The 13,854-nt window shown below is 41.7% G+C and overlaps 1 protein-coding gene across 1 annotated transcript; it reads right to left on the bottom strand.

Moving 5' to 3' along the window:
* Window positions 1-709: 709 nt before the first annotated feature.
* On the bottom strand, window positions 710-12,551 carry MAPK1 (mitogen-activated protein kinase 1). Its single transcript, XM_078857619.1, has 9 exons — window positions 12,380-12,551; window positions 6,844-7,026; window positions 5,934-6,123; window positions 5,114-5,230; window positions 4,878-4,992; window positions 4,349-4,480; window positions 3,946-4,055; window positions 3,079-3,230; window positions 710-2,476 (listed from the first exon to the last, which is right to left on the bottom strand). The coding sequence occupies exons 1-8, from the start codon at window positions 12,499-12,501 to the stop codon at window positions 3,111-3,113; spliced, it is 1,089 nt and encodes a 362-aa protein (XP_078713745.1). The 5' UTR covers window positions 12,502-12,551; the 3' UTR covers window positions 710-2,476; window positions 3,079-3,110.
* Window positions 12,552-13,854: the final 1,303 nt, after the last annotated feature.

Genomic DNA, 13,854 nt, shown 5'->3' with positions numbered 1-13,854 from the left:
ACGTTGACATGGTCCTTTAGGTTTAAACATGGATTTAGTTTATACACACTGCAGTGAGAAAAATATCCTGATCGTCTTCCCACAACTGTTTTACATTCTTAAATAACCCAGGCCTGTCCATATATCACCTGCTCCCATCTACTGTTGCAATGCCCAATATCCTATATTAGCAAGACAACAGCAAACGTTATTATTTCTGCATCACCATTAACATCGCTAAACAGTTACCTTGGTTTTCAATACTGAAGTTGTGGTTAACAGTCTGACATACAAGGTTAGAACGGTTATGTAAACAAGATTTAGATGCACATTAGGCTTTTACAAATGATATCGAATCTTCAATCACTTTTCAAGGCCATTCCACGAGGCCGTCAGGACAATAAAAACACAAAAAACTTCAAATGGCAGTCGCAGTAGACATGGGTGCATGCTCACAGTCCAATGCCTAAAAGCTCAAAAACGTTGCGTCATAAAAAATGTTAAACTATTATGCTGTAACATTTTACCATGCTGGACACAATAAATTCATCTAAAATGGTTTTTATTTGTTTAAATAAGGATCCTGGGGGGGGGGGGGGGGGGGGAACAGCCATGAACAATGTAAAAGCATGTTATTTCAACTTGAATGTATAACCAGTTCTCCAAATAACCCACCTGGAACAGCGCTGAATAGGGACACTTAAAAATTGAAACTCAAAAACAAAAGCGATACGTTATCTTGTGGTTTAATGCTTACTTTATACACATAGACAGAATTCATCAAAAAGTACAATGTAAAGCACACTATTGTCCTGGATTAATCTTTTCGCTTATTTTTTGCTGAAGTTGATAGTTATCACATTATATCTTGTACCTAGCCTAGACAAAGCTTATTCATAATCCATAAAAGTAATCTCTTTATCAATTCAAATGTTTAATCGAAAAAGCGTACAATACGTCACTGTAATGGTGCCAGCTGTGACAACACAAAAACACAAGCACAATGAATAAGGCAAACACCAAATGTAATGTTGTGTTAATTAAAACGTTATGATCTCATGAGTAATGAAAAACCGTTTGTTCCAATGTTAGCAGCCTGCACTAAACACCAATTATAATTTAGAATAACCTCGGTTGCTTTAGGTACATATTCATGTGAAACCAATGTATGCATGTTTAAGAATCATGTCTTCAATGTTTTACACAACGGATCAAGATTATGTACTTGCTTAACACACCAGCAATAGAGTACAAATTTATAAGTGAATGGCCACTATATTATAGTTTCAAAAACCAAAAAAGCATAGACAAATTAAACACATTTGACCCACTTCATTACACCATATTGTGACAGTTCTTCAAATTGTGCAGTACAGTACCTAACTGAAACACTTGGTAAATGGTGTGGCATACATACCATGTGAATGGCGCATATGCATTGGCATAGTATTTTAATTTGTGTATGGGAAAGGGGTACACCTGCATAAGGAACACTGAGTGAAGTTAAGTATTCATTCTTGAAAACAATGGACAACTGTTAACTTTTTAAATAATTATGGAAAAGATAACTTTCAATGTTCAAAAGTACAAGTGCTTAATTTCTTCCAACAGCATCTTCCCAAATCAATTACTTTATTTAGCAGTATTAAAAGGGAACACTATAGTTGGTTTAAACATTTTGGTTAACCTAATATTTACCAAATTTTACAGTTTTTTTAGTTTTAACAGTGGGTTTTCATTGCAACAACGTTAACAATAAAATAATATAACATCAATAATAATAAAAGTTCATCCAAGGCTTACCCAAATCAGTTAATGTACATTTAAACACAATATTTCATACAGGCCTATTAACCAGATTTAACCTGCATCTAAAGCAAAGCTCCCTAAATAACATTTTTGACAAGCTTGTCTGCTAAAATCACAACAATCAAGTGTAATAATGAAGGCCATCCTACATTACAGGAATTCAAATGGCTTTGCAAACACTACGAAAATGACAGTCTGAACCAGTCCTAAAATATGTATTGGCAAACAAAAGCCATTATATGCCAAGACTCAAGTCTGGCACAAAATGTGAACACATCCGCAACTTGTAGGAAACAAATTCATCCATATTTTTTTTTCACACGAAATACCAAATGTAACAAGTTCTGCACCAAGCAAATACAAAAGCCACTTTATACAAAAAAACAAGCTCACAAAAAATAAAAGGACAAGTTAACATGGGGGGGGGGGGGGGGGGGGAGGAAATTGTGTCTTGCTCACAAAAACCCAGCACAAACAGCCCAACAACCCAAAGTTTACAGGTTAAAACAGATTTCTTTTTTTTTTGCTGAATCCCTTTTTGTGTAGGAGTAGGATGAATCTGGTCTCTTGTGAGAAACTGTGGGATGGCCTCACAAATTGCAGACACCAGGCAGGACATTAAATATCTTTGTTAGGCGGTGTACATGTTTTTTCAGCTGTATCTGGAGTCGTCAGGCACCAGACGCATCTGTCGGAAGAAAAACAGGGGGATAACCTCATCAAGACAAAGGAATTTATGAAAATTTGCTAAATCGCAAACTGTTTTAACCATATACATTGGATACATATCTCAAATATCCCCAGCTGAATAGTATTGGACTAATTTATCATTTTCGAAAATGCCATTCATATGGAGACTCCACTTTGCTATTTTGAGACAAAAAAGTTAATATTCCACAATAGTAAAGTACTACTTAAAAGTACATACACTCTCATCTAATAATGTGCAAAAGACCAGAAAATGTCAGTTATATACAAATATATATATGTCGGCTGGTAAAAGGCGTTTTTTTCAGGAATATAGGGAGCCAGGCAGGTGAATATCAGCATTACCCTTCACAAATAGCCTTAAAAAACACCTTGGAATTAAAGCATCCAGTATATATCATTGTTGTAGATTCACGAGTCTAAATGAAGAAAAATATGACAGTGTTGCAACAGCAGCTCAATCTTTGTATCGACCTTTGAGCATGTTTTCCACATTTCACTGCAAAACGTTACATTTAAATGTACTAAAACGTCTTAGTAATATCTTAATATATATAAGAACAATAAATCTGTAGCACACACAAGAGCAAAGCAGGCAGGGGTGGCAGAGAGGATCACGCCTGCTGAAATCCTGGCTGGAAGCGTGCAGTTTCCTCAAAGATCATCTCTTTGAGCCGCTCCTTGGGGAGATCATCCAGTTCCATGTCAAATCTGAACGGCTCCTCTGCTACAGGCTGTAGGGAAAGCAATTTGTCAGAAGAATAGGCCATGTTGTTATCTGTAATATAATTCATGACATTTTCTCATGCATAGACACAACCGAACAAGTGGTTAAATAAGTTAATTTCTTTGATTAAATACATTTCCCTCTACCTATAAATTCCATCAATATTACCTTATCGAAAATAAATGTAAAGAGTTTACATAAGTATTGCTGCATAAATAAATTAGGCCACAAGGAACATTTTAAAAGGGCGACATAGATAAGTGTAATAGATAACAAAAATGTGATTAGCTTCGATAATTTACAATAGATACCAAGTACAACAGTTCACAAAATATTAAATGTATGAGATGTTGCTTTTATTTTTATTAACACTCTCCAACCAAGATTCAGAGCAATAACGGTATAGCGCTGTCTGGCTCGTCCGCAACAGGGTGGCACAATAACTGTTCAAGATGTCCCAATGTAAATCAAGGTATAAAGTTGTGTTTCTATTGATTTACAGAACCATCTCAAAGAAAGTTAGCCTCCCCTTCCGATGACATAATTACATATGACATCTCATGGCGTCATCTTGCTCTGCGCATTTAAAATTAACTTCATCACTAATACATATTTTGGAGGACACGTGCACGTTGGAAAGCATTATAGAATCCATGCACATGTATGGTTTTCTTCCTTTTGTAACTAGCAAGCTGTATGTAGCATAGACTTAAACTTCTAACCTCATCAGAAGGGTCATAGTACTGCTCCAGATACGGATGAGCCAAGGCCTCTTCCACGGTGATGCGCCTATGGGGGTTGAAGGTGAGCATCTTGTCCAGCAGATCCAAAGCTGAAAAAGAAACATTCACTAAAAACCTCAAAATTGGTTCATAAACATATAAAAGACAGTTTCATTTACCATTAATATAGGAATGTGTTGTTTGATTTTATATTTGGGCCACATTAGGGTTGTGGAACAGCAAAGTAAATATTTCACAGCAAATTTTTGTTAAAAAAGAATTACCTTCAACCACATCAAATGTTCAAAAGCGCAAGTTGCGATGTGGAAACAGAAATAACATCAATTAGCACGGCTGGCTACGTACGGTGCGTGAAAGAAGTTCAACAACATGCATAACTTACCCTTGGAATCCGCTTTCGGAAAGAGCCTGTTCCAAGGCACTTTGGCTTTCGGAGGGAGAGACTGCAGGTAATTCCTGGCCTTCATGTTGATGATGCAGTCCAGGTCCTCTTGAGAAGGTGAACCGAGGATTCCTGCAACAAAATGTCCAAAAGAAATAAAAAGTTAGCTTTTCGCTCTAATAATTTTGATCTTAATACAAATTATATTCCGTTACATTCAGAAAGAATACTCTCATCTGTTAAATGCAAGTATAGGCATGACACCAGCAATAGCCGACAAATGTGAAACATTGAAACCAAGGCAATAAAAAAACAAACATCTTGTGGTTTTGTACTGTAGGAGGTTAATACAAGTCCAAAGATGCATGATTAAAAAAAACATGTTAAGTCTAGTTTAGGACAGGCAAAAAGAGGGGAAAAAACGTTCAGCTAATAAAAACAAATGAGCTCATTGTAGAACCTTTAATGAAGTAAACATTTAAAAGCAGGATTTATTTTGTGACACACATTCTCCATAACACATCGTTACCTAGGATGTGGTTGAGCTGGTCGAGATAATGCTTCCCAGGGAACAAAGGTCTGTTGGACAACATTTCTGCCAAGATGCAGCCCACGGACCAGATGTCGATGGATTTTGTATATCCCTAAAATAAACAACAATAAAAAACAGAAGTCAACATTAATACAAAAAAAAGGTTTAAGTATACAAATTAGCTGTTGAAAGCAACATTCGCTGTGTAAATAATTGAATTGTGAACTACTTACTTTGGAGTTCAGCATTATTTCAGGAGCACGGTACCAACGCGTGGCCACATATTCGGTCAAGAAACCTGTATGGTCATGGTCTGGGTCTGCTACTCGAGCCAAGCCAAAATCACAGATCTGAAGGAGAAAAAAACATTTTGGCATAAATATTACACATTTCAATACAATAATCTGAAATGTTCTATCTACTCACTCCACAGCAGATCACATCCAGCTATTTTGATTCATCACACAAGACCTAATATGAAAATGATCTGTTTCACAAAAGTCCCACCCGTTTTAGTTGGGTTATAACAATGCATTAAATCATCACTATCGATTCTTAAGTACACAAGACATGCATAACATTACATGTATTAAAAATAGTAGTTTTGTTTTATCAATCACCTCACTGCTAGGGGAGGTCAACAGTAACACCCCTGTTAACTTGGGACATTTTACGTTCACCCAAATCTTTATTATTTTGCTGCTTTAAATGTCCAAATGATAAGACACTTTGCTGAGCTTTCATTTGTAGCCAAGTCGCTTCTGAAAAATAAGATAACACCTCAGTGGGCTTTGCACGGTATGATGGGAATGTTTTTGTTTTATTTGTAAATTTGTGCGATTTGTTAACCTTTATTGTACTTTGCACTATCATGTTTCTCTATAGTTTTTTTGATGTAATGTTCTTACCCAACCCTACTGGACATGTGAAAAATAACTTTATAGCTCATTGGATTCCTCCAGTATAAATATTGTGACATTCTGATTCTGTATCCAGAGTTACTAGTTAGTATACCCAGTTCAATAATAAAAACGATAAAAAAAAGCATTTTACTTTGAGGTCACAGGTGGTGTTGAGGAGAAGGTTGGATGGCTTCAGGTCACGGTGCAAAACATTAGCTGAATGGATGTATTTGAGGCCACGCAGGATCTGGTAGAGGAAGTAACAGATGTGGTCATTGCTGAGCTGCTGCCCCTTTAAAAGTTTGTAGAGGTCCGTTTCCATCAGATCTTGAACTATGTAGCTGGACAATGGGTTAAGGAATATTATTTGAATGCATTTAAAAATTGCAATTATTATTTCACTCAAAAAAATTATACATTTTCATTCTCTGCTAATTTTAGGTGTGGCCAATAGTGACGGTAAATGTGTAATAATCAAAGACTAGCAAGGGGTCCCTACATTCATATTGTAACCAACCATGATGACATAGCTGAGAGCTAACGGGTTTCTGCTTTTTGCAAATGTGGTTCAAGCCCAACGCTTGTCTTGGCTAATACTGCAGGTGTATTAGAAAAATGTATCGTCTGCTTCACAGCGACTGTTAATGTCGCCTTAACATTATTTGAAAAAGAGTCGGCCAATTGTGTCTGCATCTCGGTCCAAATTTGAAGAGCACTCGCAAATCGCCAAATTGGGTAAAGCAACAATGCAACATCACCTCCTACTCTGAAACCACTGCAAATGATACTCGTCTGTACAAGACAGAACTATCTGTGAAGGCCCTGTGCTATAACAATGAAGCGTATGCAAAATGTGTTCAATTATTTAATCTGCAATAAAATAGGAGATATTTTGGTAAATTTCCACAATGTAACCTTTCCTTGATACACTGCTTTTGGGTAGTACAAATATCAATATTCTGTGTTCGTGTGAACAGATTGCGTGAAATCTATAAGACAACTTATAATAAACAAAAAGGTAAGTGAACTACAAACACCCTTTTTAGTATGATAAAGGATACACATCTTTCATTTGATCAATAGTCGATGCCCGAAGGATGTCGTTGATGCCGATGATATTTTCGTGCTTAAATCTCAGCAGAATTTTTATCTCGCGCAAGGTACGTTGGCAATATGTCTGGTGCTCAAAAGGGCTGATCTTCTTGATGGCCACTCGAACCAGCTTTACATTGTCGAAGGCAGCACTGAAAAACAAATATAAAACAATTTCAAATTACTACAGCTCTCCAGTGAAGACTAATATAGAAGCAGGGAGGAACAGGTGGTCCACAAGATAAACATTGTTTCACATCAATGTGCTTTGAATACATTTCCCACTTCCCATTTCTTGCCTTTTGTGCTGTGGCTGGAACCTACATCATTACACAATGCTTAACAACTTAATCAACGTTGTTACATGTAAATCAGCTCTTTACCCCCTCACTAGTATGCACCAAGCAGCATCTACGAAACACTGAAAAGGACTGAATTCAGCAAAACAATAAAAAAGGGATTAACAGGCAGCTCGTCAATGAAAAAAATACTTTCCCATTACAGCTCCAGTATCTACATAAACAGGCACGGTATAGGTAATTTATATATTGTACTGTCTCTGTATATACAGTACGGTGTTTAATTACGGATATAATTTTTGAAGGATAAACATTTTTGATTACATCTGAACCATACTCTTGTACAAAATTTAAACATGTAGACAACTGGAGATAAAATTACTTGCAGACTTCTGGTTATCAAAAGTCTGATTTCTCTGATGAGGCCAATTGGCATATTTTTACATTAAATTTCTAAAAATGCCCATTCACTAAGTAGCTGACAGGGCAGAAGTAATATTTGTGTTAGCTTGATTAACCAATGTTCTGTAGATTCAGAATTGTTTTATTCCAACACATATATCATAGGCACATAAGCACAGTATTAATATACAGTACTTTCTTCTTAAGTACTCGACTTTATGCGTTTTGCTTTACCAAGCAATAAGAAAAAAATGCAAAACCACAAGCATGATTCCTTGCTGGCTATCTTGCTTACTGCAAACATTGTGGCGACACAAACAAACTTCCGTTTGACGGATAAGGGGCAAACTTAGTATGGTGTACAAACACAAAGACATTACATTCTGCTGTACACACATAGCTTGCACATAAAAGTACGAGATTGCTCTACCAGGTGCACGGTTTCATACCATCCCTGTGCAGGTGAAGTAAAACATACAGTGGAATGCTTCAAGAAGGGCCCATGTTCGAACAATAGTACATCACGAGTCAGTTTCATTGTACCTGCACTGCATAATTTCTAATAGGTACATGCCTCTGAATGTAACTACAGAAAACGTGGTCCTTTTCACAAATGTTAACATGCAATGTCCATTGACGGTTATATTAGTGGTGAAAATACAGTCTGGTTTACAATTAAAAAGCACTATCACCGATCTGAATGTAAACATGTGTGTGGAGGGAAGTCAGAATTACACAAACGAGGACAACTTTATCAACAATACGGCGAAGTTATACAATGCAATGAACACAATTTATTTGTCTCGGGACATTGTGGTGTCCATAGCGGCTCACTGTAATCACGTGTTTGCAGTAATTCTAAGTAAACAATTGGTCCCGATACTGATGCTGGGGACACGCTGTTGTGCGACACCTACCGAGAACACAACAAGACACTCATTGGTGGTTTTATAGACAGAATGTTTTTGGAAAGCCATCTGCAGGCGTACATTTTCTCCCCTGATGTGCACCGCGGATTAGCACAGTTGGCTATGTACCGTGCGAAAGAAGTTCAACATACATGTTGAGTTCTCTGGAACGTTTTCTCCCACAGGCAAACTGCTCTAGAAATAGCTCAAAATCCTAATGAAAAGGCTTCTATGAAAGAAAAGCTGATTTCCAAGGTTGGAGTTTCCAATTATCACACTCCTGCATACGTGATTCGTAAATAATGCTAATCGTCTCTTATGGTGCATAGTGACAATGCTTTACTTATTCACGTGTAATTAAGTTGCAACTCATTAATGAGATTAAATAAACCATCGGTGGCTGACCATCTCACATAGACCAAGTACGAAAAATTATGTTATTTAAAAGCAATGTGGCTTTTATTGGAACACATATTTCTTTGTTTTATATTACATTTAAGCTAGCGTTTCCTAAATAAAATGTTTAAAATGTCAGTCATTTTATAAATGTGGTGCCAGAAATCTAAATAAAACACCCCATGCAATGAAACATCACACAAATTCAATGCAAAATGGTGCAAATTCACCAGTGTCTCAATCCTGGCCCAATGCCGTCTGAAATGAATTCACAAGGAAGAATGGACGTTCCCCATTACACATTTTAAGCAGCATTAAGCATGTTAAATTTCACCAAAGTTTACTGGTAACTACATTAATTCCATTAACACTGATCATCCGTTTAAAAAAAACGCTTCAGCTGTTTATGCTGCATAATTTTGCAATAGCTATAATTTATGGATGCGAATCTGCTGCCTCACATATCAGTTACAGACATGTATTACTGCAATGGAAATCAGTGTACAAGTGCACCGGTGTGTGCAGCATGTCAAAGGTGGCCACGGATTTCAGCCCTGCGACATTTTAAAATATAGCGCTCACAATGTGGCTAGTAACAATGTACAGATGTGAATCAAGTATCACACCGGGACTAAGCTGCACAAACGAGGATTATTTTTTGGAATCCGAGAGCTGGATTAGCATCATCATGAACCACAATCTATCCACTGCTGGCCGAAGGCCTCCCCACACTGCAACCCTCCTTCATGGTCTCGCAACTCAACAATTAATCTAGTTATTGCATATAAGTTGGTCTCTGTTCCATTTCTTTGGTGGTCATCCTCTAAGGCATACCTTCACCGATGGCTTCCATTCCATCATCCCATATGGGAGATGCGCTCTCGGAAGCCCACGTCTTAACAATTGATGTTTATAAAAATTGCATTTGATATATCTGGTTTGCGTTTGTTTATTCATGCGTTCCTGACTCTCAATGTCATTCTGAACTTACACTTCATCATGCTTTTTGGCACACTTTTCCGATATCGTTGTAGTTTATTTGTTAGTGTCCATATTTCTGATCCATGTAATAGCAGACAATATATACTTAATGTTTATGCATATACGTCTATTGAACCTAACACCATCCAAATAACTTGACTCACTTAAGCATTAGCTATATTCAGTAAACCAAAGCTTGACCTCACCCAAAATATCAGAAATCGTTGCCTTTGAAAGAGGGCTGTAGGGCCTACCTATAAAATGTAAACCCATATATGCACTCACATAGCAAAGCCTTTGCCTGCAACAAAACCACTACGTGTGTCCAACCTCATCAGGTTTTGCAAGCTCAGCATTGTTGAACCTGGATGGGTGACCACCAGGACCCTCTGTTGTAGGTGAGATGGGCAGAGCTGTCGCTACTCCCTTTGTACGTGCGAATTCATTTTCTGGGTACTCCATTTTAATGCCACACAGCTCATTTATTGGAAATGATCATGAGCTCATCTTTCATTTTCTTGAAACGTTTATTGAAATTCCAAAACGTGCACCTTCCTGACAAACAAGCAGACAGTAAGTAGTTGATTTCCGTTAAGCACTGCGCCCTCCACCAGCGTTAAGGGCCTATTTCCCACAACCTACCTCAAACTCTCGTCATCCCAAATACTTATGCTACTGGGCCATCGTTCCAGTGCGTGCCGCGTGAAAGACGTCAACAACAACAAAAATCCATCTCGTCTTCCAGCGAAACACCTTGTGAAGGAGGTTATATTCATTGGGTCTTTCGGTATAAAGCCACGTAGATAGAAAATTAATAGATCACGACGTTTCGATCGCAACACAAGCGACCGTCTTCAGGTGAGAGAGAAAGCTACTGAAACAAGGTCTGAGATGGGTGCAGCTTCAGGGTAAGATGACATAACACAGGCGGTCGTCATCCTGATGACGACCGCTTGTGTAGCGATCGAAACGTCGTAGTTCTTTTCTTACATTTTCTTCGAACCTATCTACACGTGACTTTACCGAAAGACCCAAAGAATATGAATTCCTGCAGGCACGAAAGCCAAGAAAGCTTCGTGCAGAAAGGGCGTTTTCCTATCCGAGGTCAAAAGCGTGCCACCGCAGGTGACGACGCTGCAAAGCCATCGCATTGGAAGACGAAAGGCAATAATGATGTAACCCGCCAGAGTGCAACGACGGGGGGGGGGGGTTAACAGGACGGCGACTTTACGTTTAATTTTTCCACACCGCCCCGCCTGCCTGCCTAATCATCATCTTCATCATCATCGAAGGGAAGAAAAAAAACTCGGCTCGGTCGGCCCCGAGGCTGTTCGCACGCAGAGGCGCGCGTCAACCCCCAACGTAGAAATAATTCGTCGGTAACAGCAAAAGCCTCCTCCTCCTCGCCCCCCTCCTACTCCTCACCCCGCTCACGACGTTCTCAATGGTAGCCGCTGTTTGCATCTCAATGGGCCAACCACCGCAGGGCGTGTCTCCTCGCATTTCCACGATGACAAAAACAACAACTGCTTTCGAAAGCAATCACCGCCTACCCACTCAAACACTTTCCCAACAACAACGACGAACGATTAACAGCAACGACGAAAATGCGAGTGCACGTGGAAAGCGTGGGAGAACCACCGAGTCGTGAACACCCCCCCCGCCCCCCGCTAAGGCGTAGCCCGAGACTCTCGGCCATCGCATTCCGCGCGGCGCGCACGGCCGCGGCCGCCGCCGACTGAGCGCGGCTTCTCTACCACCCCCACACCCCCCCCCCCAATTGGCCCGAGCCGCACGGGCCACCGTGCGCGTCGCGACCAATCAGCGCGCGCGTACGAGGACTACGCATTCGAATCGCTCCCATAGAGACGGGGGGGTGAGCGGGGGGGGGTGAGCGGGGGGGGTGAGCGGGGGGGGGGGTGAGCAGGGGGGGTGAGCGGGGGGGGGGGGGTGAGCGGGGGGGGGGGTGAGCGGGGGGGGGGTGAGCGGGGGGGTGAGCGGGGGGGGGTGATCGAGGGGGGGGGTGAGCGAGGGGGGGGGTGAGCGGGGGGGGTGAGCGGGGGGGGTGAGCGGGGGGGGTAAGCGGGGGGGGGGGGTGAGCGAGGGGGTGAGCGGGGGGGGGGGGTGAGCGGGGGGGGGGGTGCGCGGGGTGACCGGGGGGGTGAGCGGGGGGGGGTGAGCGGGAGGGGGTGAGCGGGGGGGGGTGAGCGGGGGGGGGGTGAGCGGGGGGGGGGTGAGCGGGGGGGGGGGGTGAGCGGGGGGGGGGGGTGAGCGGGGGGGGGGTGAGCGGGGGGGGGTGAGCGGGGTGGTGGTGAGCGGGGGGTGGTGGTGAGCGGGGGGGGTGAGCGGGAGGGGTGAGCGGGGGGGGTGATCCGGGGGGGTGAGCGGGGGGGGGCGGTTGGTGAGCCGAGAGAAAATGAAGGCCGCCCCAGCTTCTCACCACACCACCACCACCACCCCGCTTACCCCCTCGCCGCCTCGACAACGCGACGCTCCCACCATCGCGCCGGCTCGCTCACCAGACCATGCCGTAGGCGCCCTCGCCGATGTAACTGAGGCTCGTGTAGCGGGGGCCCACGTCGAAGACCTGACCCTTCACCACCTCGGGCTGCTGCGCGGCTCCTTGCGTTGGCGTCGCCATCTTGGGGGGCCCCTGGGCTCGCGCTGCGCAGCCCTCGCGCTATTGGTCCGCCGCGCCTCACGTGACGCGGAGCCACTGCAGCGGCTTGATTGACAGGGGGGGCGGGCATACGCCCTTCTCGCCGGTTGGGCTCCTCCTCTTCTTCTTGGTTCTTTCGGTAAAGTCACGTAGAATGGAAATAATAAAATAATAATAAAATGTATTACTTTATTATTTACATTCCTTTCGGTAAAGTCACGTAGAATGGAAATAATAAAATAATAATAAAACATTTTCTTTTATTATTTCCATTCTACGTAGAATGGAAATAATAAAATAATAAATATTTTTTTATTTTATTCTTTCCATTCTACGTGACTTTCTACGTAGAATTCTACGTAGAATGGAAATAATAAAATAATACATATTTCCCCCTTATTTTATTATTTCCATTCTACGTGACTTTTACGAAAGAACCAAGAAGATGAATCCCTGCAGTCACGAAAGCTTTAAATCGAAAAATTCCTCCTCTTGTCGAGGCCACGCCTCCTCGTCGAGTGGCCCCGCCTCCCTGATGGGAACCAGCTGTTGAGGATGGCACGCCCGCTTTGGAACAGCCCTGCCCAACACGTGTTCCGATGAGACGCAACGCACTGCGATTTAGAGCTTAACGACTCAACGACCGCGTTCGCCAATAACAACTACTGTACCTATGTGTACATGCTGTGTTGAAAAGGGAGAACAAAAATGCCTAATCGCCAACGTTTCGGGCAATGGCCCTGCTGCATAGAAGGTCCATTCACCGAAACGTTCCCGAATAAATATTTTATTTTAAGGAAGTGTTATGGACACATGTGTTGAGTTGTGTTCATTGTGCTTGTCCATCGCTCTGCCAACGCAGTATCGCTAAATAATTAGTATAATGTATGTCGTATCGGTTGGTTGGGTTGGTAATCTTGATTGTTTTTGTTAACCTGTGCCAGGTTTTTTTATTTAAAAAATTATATGAAAAGCTCCAATTTTATATTTGTGATGGTCCTGATGTGTACCACCTGAGATATATACCCTGGTGTAAAACTTACGATGCTTAAAAGAACAAACCCATAATGTACATCCACAGACTTTGACAATCTACTGGTAGGTTAGGTCTTTCCCGGGCCGTGGAGGTTAGTTTAACCATACTTCACCGCGCTAGGCAGTGCAGGCGGTGAGCATAGATGCACGGTGCAATGTTAGTTTTATGCACTGTCCACAACCCAGCCCAACAGCACTCTATATGAACACCTGCAGCAGCACTGATGCTGATGCATGGTGGCCCCTCATCCACGTACTACAGGCTCCAGTCTTCCTCGCTGTGAAATCGAAATCATTCAA

Source organism: Lampetra fluviatilis, chromosome 6 (assembly GCF_964198595.1).
Source record: "Lampetra fluviatilis chromosome 6, kcLamFluv1.1, whole genome shotgun sequence".
Classification (NCBI taxonomy): Eukaryota; Metazoa; Chordata; class Hyperoartia; order Petromyzontiformes; family Petromyzontidae; genus Lampetra; species Lampetra fluviatilis.
This window is presented reverse-complemented; position numbering and strand designations above follow the sequence as displayed.

Bases quoted from the DNA above. Each gene is read 5' to 3' on its own strand.
- MAPK1 (XM_078857619.1), bottom strand. From the start codon at position 12,501: ATGGCGACGCCAACGCAAGGAGCCGCGCAGCAGCCCGAGGTGGTGAAG. The intron at 5,231-5,933 runs GTAAAATGCTTT...TTTCTCCTTCAG, and splicing joins ACACCACCTGTGACCTCAAA to ATCTGTGATTTTGGCTTGGC. The intron at 4,056-4,348 runs GTAAGTTATGCA...TTTCTTTTTCAG, and splicing joins TCCGAAAGCGGATTCCAAGG to CTTTGGATCTGCTGGACAAG.